The sequence below is a fragment of the Myotis lucifugus genome, unplaced genomic scaffold (genome assembly GCF_000147115.1).
Source record: "Myotis lucifugus unplaced genomic scaffold, Myoluc2.0 scaffold_16, whole genome shotgun sequence".
Lineage (NCBI taxonomy): Eukaryota > Metazoa > Chordata > Mammalia > Chiroptera > Vespertilionidae > Myotis > Myotis lucifugus.
The window spans coordinates 15086676-15098560 of record NW_005871064.1 but is presented as its reverse complement, the minus strand read 5'-3'; the positions used below and the strand labels follow the sequence as shown (position 1 = coordinate 15098560).

The 11885-nt window shown below is 40.6% G+C and overlaps 1 protein-coding gene across 1 annotated transcript in view; it reads right to left on the bottom strand.

Moving 5' to 3' along the window:
* Positions 1 to 7855: 7855 nt before the first annotated feature.
* SRSF6 (serine and arginine rich splicing factor 6) overlaps positions 7856 to 11885 on the bottom strand; it is a 4585-nt gene continuing 555 nt past the window's right edge. The window contains exons 2-6 of the mRNA XM_023750802.1: positions 11144 to 11156; positions 10572 to 10696; positions 10220 to 10428; positions 9883 to 9966; positions 7856 to 9784 (exon numbers count right to left, since the gene is read on the bottom strand). Of these exons, the coding sequence (XP_023606570.1) occupies positions 9421 to 9784; positions 9883 to 9966; positions 10220 to 10428; positions 10572 to 10696; positions 11144 to 11156 (795 nt within the window). The 3' untranslated portion in view covers positions 7856 to 9420. The remainder of the gene's footprint in view (positions 9785 to 9882; positions 9967 to 10219; positions 10429 to 10571; positions 10697 to 11143; positions 11157 to 11885) is intronic.

Genomic DNA, 11885 nt, shown 5'->3' with positions numbered 1-11885 from the left:
CAAGTGAACAAGTCCAACCCTTTGGCCCCTAGTGTCTTCTCTAAGTTAACCCCCTAACCAAGAATGGACCCCCAACATTTAAAATACTGATGATTAGAACCCTGGTCGGTTTAGTTCAGTGGTCAGAGCACCAGCCTGTGGACCGAAGGGTCACGGGTTTGATTCCCCGTCAAGGGCACATGCCTCGGTTGCAGCCCCAGTTGGGGCATGAGCAGGAGGCAACTAATTGATGTTTCTTCTTCTCTCCACTTCCTCCCTCCCTTCCACTCTCTAAAAATCAATGGAAATATACATATTGATGATTAGAAACACTGAGAAAACTTATTTGTAACACCTTTCTGTTCCTACAGATTTTAATTCATCATTGGGCAATCCATGTGTTTTAGGAAAATCATCAGGATGTGCCTTTTATGTAAGTGTGAAAACACTTCTGGTTTCAGCAACATGGCAGACTTTGCTAATAGGGAACCCTTTCTAACACAAACACCCCCAAATCCTGGATAAAATATTACAAGAAAGGAAGCAAGCCAGCAAGCCAATAAAGGAGGAAAGTAAATTCATTGCTGAATTTGTAAGAAGGGAAAATCAGCAGGAGCCAGAAACGGAGAGGCGAACAGAGCAAGGCCTGATGTCTCCCTTGTCCTGGTAGCTATTGGATAGAGGCAGGAACCAGCTGCTAGGGACTTGTTTCATCACACCCATGCCAGATGATGGAATCTTGGGTCATGTGATAATGGGAGTTGGAACTGAATCCCCTGTATAAAGACCGGACACCCCCCACCCCCAGACTATATACTTGTGAGCCCGTGGTGGGGAAGGCAGGGGAGGGCCACATTCCATCAAACATGGTTAGCTTAAGGTACCGCTTACCCCTGGGAGTGGGTGTACGTTATCCAGCACATCAGAGACTAACAAAATTTCTATTTGGTTTTGGGAATTGATACCTATATTTGTAACCACGAGAAAAATTTGTCTCAGTGAGGGCCAGAGCCCCAGCTATTTCCCTTACCCCCACTGTACTAAATATCTGAACCTTGTTTCAACATATTTATTAGAATTCATGTTTTACGATGATGCTGAGGCACCCAATGAAAAAGAATCAGTCGATCAAATTGCATTAGTTTTCTCTAGCCAGTTTGGCTCAGTGGAGAGAGGATTGGCCTGCAGACTGAAGGGTTGAAATATGATTCTGGTCAAGCGCACATACCTGGTTGCAAGCTCAACCCCGGGGCATGTGTGGGAGGCAACCAATTGACGTGTCTCTCTCACATCAATGTTTCTCTCTCTGCCTCTCCTCCTCCCTTCCACTCTTAAAAAAATAAAGCAATGGAAAAATGTCTTTGGGTGAGATTACAACAACAAAAAGTATTAGTTTTTTATTGCTGCTGAATACACATCACCACAAGGTTACTGGCTTAAAACAAGTATCACTTTATTATCTTGTATTTCTGGAGGCCAGAAGTCCAAAATGGGTCTCACTAGGTCTCAAGGTGTCAGCAGAAGTGCCTTCCTTTCTGGAGGCGGTATAATTTGTTTTCTTGTCTTTTTCCAATTTCTACCTTCCTTGGTTTATGGCCCCTTCCTCTGTCATTAAAGCCAGAAATGGACAGTAACAGCTTTATTCATGTCACATCACTTTGACTGACTTTTGCCTTCTTTTTCCATCTTTTAAGGGCCCTGGTGATTACATCCAGCCCACCCAAACAATCCAGGATAATCTCCCTATTTCAAGGTCAGCCGATCAGCAAATGTAATTCTATTTGCAACCTTAGTCCCCCCTTGCCATATAACAGCACATATTCACAGGTCCCAGGAATTACAATATGGACATCTTTGGGGGACCATCATTCTGCCTACCACAAAAACTAATAGTAAAATTGGTCAAGTAACTGATCCTCTTCTAAAGAGCTGGTGGCAGAGATGCAAAAGACTGAGCCCAATTGTGCTTAAGCCTTTAGTCATGTTGTGTTTCCTGTAGCTAGCTGGAGTAACAATTACTGCAAATTTGGAGGCTTAAAACAAATTTATCTGGAGATCAGAATCCAAAATGGGTTTCACTGGGACAAGATAAAGGTGTAGACAGTGCCATGCTCGCTCCAGAGGCTCTAGGAGAGAACTGTTTTCTTGCCTTGTGGCCCTTTCCAATTTCCAGTCTTCAAAGCCATCTTCCAATTTCTCTGTTTCCGAATTCACACTTTTTCTGATTTTTGATCACCAAGCCTCTCAATTTATAAGGACCCTTGTGATTACACTGGGCCCACCAGAATAATCACACTCCCAGACTTTAATCACATCTGCAATGTCCCTTTTACCATGTAAGATAACATTCACAGGTTTCAGGGATTAGATATTTCATCTACCAAATACGTCACGCCTACTAAAATTACATGGTCGAAATCAAGGGATGGGAAGTACTCTGCTTATGGAGGAGAAATGAGGATATGTAGAAAAAATATTAAAATATAGATATATATATATATAAACATAAGAAATTTCTGGCAGTACGGAATGTGACTTTGGACCCTGGTGATTTAAGGTGCTACACTCTTTGAGGGCTTCCTGAACAGACCTACAAGCATCAATCATCTTATTACAATCACAGCCGCAGCTATCTGGGCTTCGGTTCCTGCTAGGTCTGCAAGGGCAAAGTCATCTTAGCAAAGGTGGATGAAAGCTATAATTTAAGATGTTATTTGCTTATTCCAATTATAATGCTGTCATCACATTTAAATTTAGGCTCTGAATTTCCTTCCTTCTCTACTCCTATTATCCAGAGCAAGATGGCACACTATTTGCTTTAAACCTTATGTAGGTACAGAAGAGATTCTGCAGGAATATTAAAGAAATAGTATCCTCACCCTTTTGCCAGAACTGGCCCAGAATTCAAGTGAGGAAACATCTATTAGAGCTGGGAGGCCATATACAATCGTTCTGCTCTGAGCAGGTTAGTGCAAACTGGGAGTGCTGTGTCTACTAGTGGGCCCCACTCGGTAAGAGGGATACTCACAAATCAGAGTACGGGACAACTGATAAAAAACTGCTACACTGAGGCAGGGTCAAAAGGATGGTTAGCTTGGAGAGGACCTTCACCAGAGCAGTAAGTAACATGATCTCTGCAGCCTGAAGAAGATTCAGGCAATGGTTTCCCTGGCTCTGTCCACTGAAAAGGCCTATGATCAAACGAGTAGCAATGAACACCGCAACGGCCCAGATTGTGGTTGCTAAATGCCATTTCCAAATGAAAGTCAGCAGGGCTCCTTAGAGAAATGACTAATTCCAGGTATGGGACTAAAAAGATGAGCCTGGACTTCATTAATAAACTCTTTCACAACTCTTTCACTTTAAACTCTAAAAACACACACACACACACACACACAAAACGATGAGCCTAGAAATCTTACCATAGGAGTCAAGGAAACTGCAAAGATTATTAGGGCTGTTTCAGAAGAACTCAGGAGGCAACTTGAGTTGACTCCCACTGACCAAAGATGCAACAAGGTAAGATCAATAGAACTGCAATGGATTGAAAAATGTTTAAAATTATGGCTTCACAGTTTAATGGATGTAGACAAAGATCAATGGCTGCCACTATGACAAAACCAGACACCTAAACAGAAACCCAATAAATTGAGATTTAAGATGTCTTTTATAAGTACATAATGAACTATCTTCAACTGTAATGTCTAGGATTTCTTTCAAAGTTACCTGGTGAAGTGGGCAGGCATACAGATAGTTAAAGCTGGTTGAGTATGTGGGAGGTTCCTACTATTCTCTAGCTGGTGTTTGAAATTTGTTGTTAGTAGTAACAACAATGTATTAAATAGTACACTCAAGGCTGTTCATGAATGACTAAAGTACAGTCAAACCTCATTTCTCGAACGTTTCCTCTCTCAAACAATTCGCTTTTCAACTGGACAAACCCTCATGCTGTTACCTGCATGGTCAGTCACGTATCTCTCAGGCTACAAAGGTGAGAATGTGCGAGTATGCGTCTGTTTACTGCTGTCACCATCTCAAGGTATTGTGTGTGAATATTTTTTTTTTGCTTTTGTTGCTGCTTATTATTAAATTTTCATTTTTTACTGGATATTTCATTTCCTTTTTGTTAAATTTTCATTTACATGTCCTTTTTGTTGTAGTGTGTTTATTTATAGACTAAACAATACATTAGATATGTACTGTATATAAGAAAGGTTAAAACAGGGCATCATTTAGGGGTCTAGAATAGGTTAAGTCAATTTACATTCTTTCTTTTTTTTAAAAAATATATTTTATTGATATTTTACAGAGAGGAAGGGAGAGAGATAGAGAGTTAGAAACATCGATGAGAGAGAAACATCGATCAGCTGCCTCCTGCACATCTCCTACTGGGGATGTGCCCGCAACCCAGGCACATGCCCCTGACCGGAATCGAACCTGGGACCCCTCAGTCTGCAAGCCGACGCTCTATCCACTGAGCCAACCCGGTTTCGGCTACATTCTTTCTAATGAAAAAAAAAAATACTTCAGTTTTTAAAAAGCCTTCTGGAATGAATTATGTTGAAGTGAGGTTCCACTGTAGTAGTGGATATTAAGACCTGGGCACCATACTCATCAATTGCTTTGCCTTTTTCTCAATGGACCAGAATATTAGTGTTTGACTATTCCGTCTGTATTTGAATAAAGGCAGCTCCTAATTAACCAGTGGCTGTGCCAAGCCCTTTGATAATAGCACTCACTCCACAATATTAGAGGGTGCTGTTTTACAGATTGAGGACACAGCTTATTTTCTACTGCATATTCCTTGCATCTAAGTAAAAGCTGCCTCCAGCTCCCTTTTTGGCCCTATGCTAGGGAAATCACTCTCCTGCTTTCCGCAGTAATGGAGCACAATCTATGGCCTCAAAGCTCCCCCTTAGGCAGCTTTCTCAAACTCCAGAATGGCTGGTTCCTTCTCCTCCTATAAACAACCCCCCCTCCCCCCCCCCCCACCTTTTGACCATATCTTTAAAACAGTCTATCCCCTACAGAAAGCACTTTCTTATAGAATGTAACTTAGAAAATAAAAAAATGTTAATTGTGGGTGAGTTTGGTAAGGACCTGAGTATTTAATTTACTATAGTTATTACCTATCAAATGACTGATTAAAAAAGGAAACAATGACTTTGTAAGTGACCCAGGTTATTACAATGTGCCACTATATATGACACACCGAGGACAGTCTCATTCTTGGTATTCCTGCCAAAAATGCAATCATGAGATATCAGGAAAAAACCAAATTGAGGGAAATTCTACAAAATAACTGTCCTTTACTCTTCAAAAATGACATAGTCATGAAAAGGGTTGAGAATTTGTTCAGATTAAAGACTAAAGAGCCATGAAAACAAATTCAGCAAATGATCCAGGAACACTGGAAAAATATAAAGAACATTATAGGTATGGACTATAGGTTATACAACAGTATATCATCAATGCTAATTTCCTAATAGTTGTAAGAGAATGTCCCTGTTCCTAGGACAGGGGTGGGGAACATCTGGCCCACAGGCCATATAAAGCCCTCAAAATAATTTGTTCTGGCCCTGCTGAGGCATTAGGGGAGAGTTGTTCGACCAAATATAACAGGCTAATTTTGTAGGCCCCCAAATGATGTTATAAACATCCAAATGGCCCTTGGCAGAAAAAAGGTTACCCAATCCTGTCCTAGGAAATAAATTTTGAGATAAAAAAGCAAGATGTCTTTAAGATGGCTCAGGAAAAATGACCACCACAGATAAAAAACACACACACCACAACCATGTGTCAATGAAACAATACATAATTGAATGGGAAAAAGATAAAGTTTTCTTAATACTCTAAGATTTTTAAAGTTTAAAAAGTCTGTTTATACTTTGAGCCTCTTTATCCTGATTTCTTAAGTGCTTTTTTCACTTGAGGAATTTTTTGAAATAGGCAGTTTTGATGCTTTAATAATTTATAAGAAGTCCTCTGCTTATAAATCTTCATCTAATACTTCCTTAGAAATGACTTTTAAAGTGCGTGTAAAAAGCAAAAAAAAAAAAAGTGGGTGTAAATGTGAAAGTGAATAATATAAATTTAATTACAAAATAGCATCCTATTATAAGCTACTAGAGGCCCAATGCATGAAAATTCATGCAAGAGTAGGCCTTCCTTCCCCCCGGCTGCCCACAGGCACCCAGGACCCAAGCTGGCTTCTCTCAGGCCCCAGCTTGGTCAGGAAGGACATCTGGAATGATGTCCGGTCTAATTAGCATATTACCCTTTTATTATTATAGATAATATTCAGTATCACTTCTTTTATAAAATTCAAACAAGCCATAATGGATCTGGAATGTAAATCTTTTTAGATTTGCATCACCAAAAGAATGCATAAACCATTAGTCCTGGTTTTCTCTGAGTCAGAGGTAGATTTTACTGTTGTTCTTTGGTATTTCCTGATTTTTGAACCACAATTCCTTTTTATTCAAGTGCAAAGTTAATCACTTCAAGTACTATACTGGAGGCCTTTTGGTGAGGTTGCTATAAAATAGCCAGGCAATTTGGCCTGGCGAGCTTGGCTCAGTGGATATAACATTGGCTGAGGACTAAAGGGTCTCGGGTTCAATTCCAGTTAAGGGCACGTACCTCAGTTGCAGGTTCGATCCCTAGGCTACCAATCTCTATCTCCCCTCCCTCCCACTCTGTAAAAACCAATGTTTCTAGAACACTCACTACTCATGGTATGAACAGCTTTATTGAAGGACATAGGCATTATGACCACAGAAGTCTGGTCAGATTCTGATACTATCAGCAGCAACTACCTTAGTGAGTGTAAGTGGGTCCTAAAGGAGAGATACTTTATAGTCCAGGTACTTACTACTTTTTTAAAAAAATATTTTATTGATTTTTTACAGAGAGGAAGGGAGAGGGATAGAGTTAGAAACATCCATGAGAGAGAAACATCGATCAGCTGCCTCCTGCACACTCCCCACTGGGTATGTGCCCGCAACCAAGGTACATGCCCTTGACCGGAATCGAACCTGGGACCCTTGAGTCTGCAGGCCGACGCTCTAACGACTGAGCCAAACCGGTTAGGGCTACTTATTACTTTTGTAATTAATTAAATCAGCATTTAAGACACTTCACTGCCACAGGACTAAAATTGGATGAAGCCAGAAAACTGCTTTCTGAAAGGTGAACAAAAATGTGATGGGGTTACTAAGCATAAATTGCCGAAAGTTTAAAGCAGTCTAAATTAAGGACTTGAGAAAAGAGGATCAATGCTTCCTAGTTTATGTAAGAAACTCAAGGACTGGTGCATGGATTCGTGCACCAGTGGAGTCCCTGGGCCTGGCCTGTGGGGATCAGGCTGAAACTGGCTCTCTGATGTCCCCCAAGGGTCCTGGATTGCGGGAGGGTGGTTCTAGGTGACGCACCCTGGAATCGGGCTCCCCCCTCTAGTTCTGAACCGCAGCTTGGCAGCTCCTGTGTTGAGCGTCTGCCCCCTAGTTTTATAGTTACTGGCTGATCAATTAGGCTTTTATACATACAGACATATAGATAATTGTGATGGAAAATGTTCAAATTGCTACAAGATAAAAATGGGTAAAATTGTAAAAATAAGACAGGGCTAATACAAAAAAGATTTAGTACTTTTAATCCTTCCTAATAGCTAGCAAATGGTTTATCCTTACCACTTCATGGATGACACTTAAGCTCAAAATGGGCCAATGATTCAGCTGATCCCCAAACCATTTCTGGGGAACTGAAAACTAGATTCTTTTTCTCATAGTCAAGTCAGAAATAGCAACTCTAATTCTAGAGTTGACACTAAGAATTTGGCACTAAGTGGGAATACACAATAAATCCAAAACAAGCCTTTCCCTCGGTAAGCATTTTATTGAGATTAAGCATAAAATAGGTTAACAAAGTGGGAGAAAGATACCAAAGATGAAAGATGGTAACACAGGAGCAGGTAGGACTCAAACTGGCCATAAAGGCACTATGGTGTGTTAATAAACAGTCAGGTAAAATAAAGGGGAATCAAGATGTTGCCCACTTCTCTTTCACTATCAGCTTAATACACCATCTAGTCACAGATCACTATATGGCATGTCGTAGACTGCTGGACTCAACTCACAAGTTGGCAAGAAACTAATTTTATCAGTCAACTGTTCTCAAGTAGGCCAATGCTATAATGGTTCAGCTATCTAATGATGGAGGTCCATAGGTATGGAATAAGACTAGATTTTTAATAAGCTGGTCTTTGCCATCACTATAAAAATTTACGAATGTAGGAATTCACCTATATCCACTATGGGGCAGCTAACAACGTGGACAAAGCTGCCTATTATATCATGTGATATAACATTAACATGAGGATGTTGTATACTTTCAGAGTCAAATTTCACCTTGTAGCATCCCCCACCCTCTCCTTCTAAAAACTTTTGTTCTTTCCCTAAAAACAAGAGAACTTTGGTCAAAGCCAAGTCTTTAACTTGTCCTTACACACCAAATTCTGAAAAGCAGTGGAGGCTTGCCTCTTCATTAAGTCATGAACTTTTGTTCTTCCAAATCAGCAAAATAATGAACTATAATTACAGGCACCAGTTTCTTCTCTGAAATTCTGCAGTTTATATTGGAAAAAACAAACAACCCAACCATTCCTTATAAACATCTAAATTAAAAATTATCAAAGAAAATAAGGTTTTATTATTTAAAACCCATTAATTTAGGCAAAATTGCATAACAGGTTGACTATAAAATATTTTATTTTTAACCTAACTTGTTAAATGGGCAGATGCAGTAACTTTGGCAAATTTGATTAACAGAACAAAATTTTTTTTATCGAAATTGAATAATTTATTGCTGGTCTGAGGCTTGCCTTGTTTTACATTTGAGTAGAATTTACATTGTTTCCACAAACAGTAGATTATCAATATTAAAAGTAATAGCGACCTATTCAATAAGGCAATCATCTTGGTAGCAAACTTTTATTGAAATCTTACATAACTCAGGCTTTATAAAAAGCCAACATAATTGAAAAATGGGTTCTCCCTCTAAAGCCTTAAGTATCCAAAGCTTGAAACTGTTTAAATTTAAAAGTCTGCAAACAAAACAACAAAACCCCTGCAGCAGATCCTGCTGAAATACTTAAAAAAAAAAAATCTAAATGAGCTTAATCTTTACAAAAGTTATTTTAGCTCAAAAGCTATAAAATCAAAGTTATCTTAATTCTACAAAGAAGGGAGGAGGTCTTCATGCCACCATTTCTTTAGAACCCCATCTTTTTCATCAAATTTGGCCACAAATCAAATTTCTGTGTGCCCTTGTTTTCAGGAGATTCCTCTTACAAAAGAGGCCAAGTACAAACATGGAAGAGTAACTGCCTAAGCAAGTAGGAAAGTGTTCCATAATAGTGTGCAAAGAACATAGAGTTCTGGGTTAATCTCTGGAACTTGATCTGGACCGTGACCTTGACTTTGAGTGAGATCTAGAACGAGATCTTGAAGCTCTTTTTGGTGGAGGGGACACAGAATGAGCCTTTGAGGGAGGAGCAGGTAGGGGAGATTTGGAACGAGACTGGCTCCTCGATCTAGACTTTGACTTTATATCACCTTTTCCATTTTCTTTGGGGGAACGAGATCGAGATCGAGACCTGCTTCGAGATTTCTCATACTCATCCTTAGACCTGCTTCGAGAGCGTGAACGGGAGCCTCGATCAGACTTGGGCTTTGATTTGCTCTTTGATCTAGATTTCCTGCCTTTGGACCGAGAACGTGATCGACCTTTGCTCCGAGACCTGGATCTGAACAAGAAAAGCCAGATTTTTCTTTCAGTACCTTGCCAGAACACACAAATACGCCATAAACAAATACAGCATCATCAAGACCCAACATTATTTACCGGGAGCGGCTTTTTGAGACACTTCGAGATCTACTGCGGCTGCTCCTGCGACTCCTACTTCGTGACCTCCTTCTAGACCGTGACCTATAAGAACCGTAACAAAAATTTAATCTCAACAGGTTTGTGCCACTTACAAAGAACAATAAACAGACCAACACAAAATGTAATTGCTTACTACGATTTAAATCCACTGTCAAAACATCTGGAAAAGAACCCAATGATGCAGCCCCAAACTGACCTAATTTCAATTAAGTATCAATTAAGATACTCTCATTTGAATTTTTCTTTGTTCTTGGCAAACATTATATCCTTCCCTCTCCACTATTCTTCAAGTTACCTTGATCTGCTTCCAGAGTAAGACCGCCTATGGCTCGTTCGTGCTTTATCTTCAATGAGCCTAATATTTCTGCCATTTATTTCTGTACCATCTAGTTTATCCAGCGCACGTTTCATGTCAGAGTAGGAGCGAAACTCAATAACTCCTTCATTTGTGCGCTCTTTGTGAGCATCCGCATAGGTTACTTCACCTGCTTGTCTCATGAAATCCTGTAAAAAGCAACAAGACAGGTCAGACCCAGAAATCTAAAGATCTATACATACTATACCTGACTTTCAGGAATAAAGCGAAACAAGAGCCTACCTATCTTTTAAACATTCCTATCACTTTTATTTCTAATTAGAGCACATACCTTTAAATCTTGCCAACTGCAGCGACTAGAAAGATTTTCTACAATAAGTCTGAATTCTGTACGAACAGGTGGTCCATATTTGTCTCTTCCAGAAGTTCTCCGACTGCTGTATCCACCTCCACCACCTTTATCACACGAAGAAAACGATTAGATGCCTTGTAATGATAGGGACACAAGTTTCTGAAAGTTAGTACAAACATATCAACTTTTATTTACTGGAGTAGGACTTTGCTATTATATCGCTAAACCTTCGATACAGTTGTGATTTGCCACAAATTAAATTAAGGGCAAGCCAAATAGACTAAATTCAACTAAACTTCTCCTACAATCTGTTAGAGAGTGACTGCTCCTTTATTCAATTTACCTCGCTAAGTTTTATTTTACAGAACATTGTAAAATATAAAACTTAACCGATTACATGCATTTCTACATTTTACAAAAATGTTTACTAGTTACACTAAGTACTTACATCACAGTGTGAGCTTTTTGGTGGTGGTTTGGCCACAAAACACGCAAGGTAACAGTCACCTAGTTCAGATTAACCAGTTTTGTCTAACCCTTGGAATCCTCACCATCACCCTGCGTCTAATGGCAAAAGGCTGCTGTCGTCATGGCTTCCGGTAAGGTCAGCCAAAGGGTCATAGGGCAAGGGTCACACAATGTATGGAAAAGCCAAGGCCAATCAGGAAAGGCAGTCATCTTAGCCTCAGTGGACACAGCCTCAGCCCCATTGGTCACTTTTAAATTGAAACATCAAGGACTTGTTAAAAAGTTTGAATTCAACATGCAACAATTTCAACATCAAACATTTAACATAACCACCCCCCCACCTCCTCCCAATAACATGCCCCCATTAGTTCAAATGCAGCACTGCCATAAAGCTTGTTTAGCGCTACTCGTGGCATGTACCACATTAGTTCGATATAGCATTTTCTTTGGCCCCCGCCAATTTTAACAACTCTAAGACCTAAACTCAGAACCCCTCCCCATTCCCCGTCCCCACCCCAACCCACCCCCGCCCCAGCCTGCTCCAAACTTCTAGGCTAAGACATCCCCATTTCTAGCTAATGCACTGGCAGGTAAGCAGGGGGGACACAACAAATACAGCCACCCCTCACTTCCTCGGCGGGCGGAGCCCACGGCAGTGCTGACAGGGGCCCAGAACAAGCCACCCGCCCCCAACTTAGCGAAGAAACCCCAAGCACCCCGAACTCTGCCTAGGCAAGCCCCACGACCCAAATCTCCCGCGCTCCAGCGTCCCGGGGTGCCCCGGGCTGGGGCGAAGCCAGCGGGTCCCTGGGCCGCCCCGAGTCA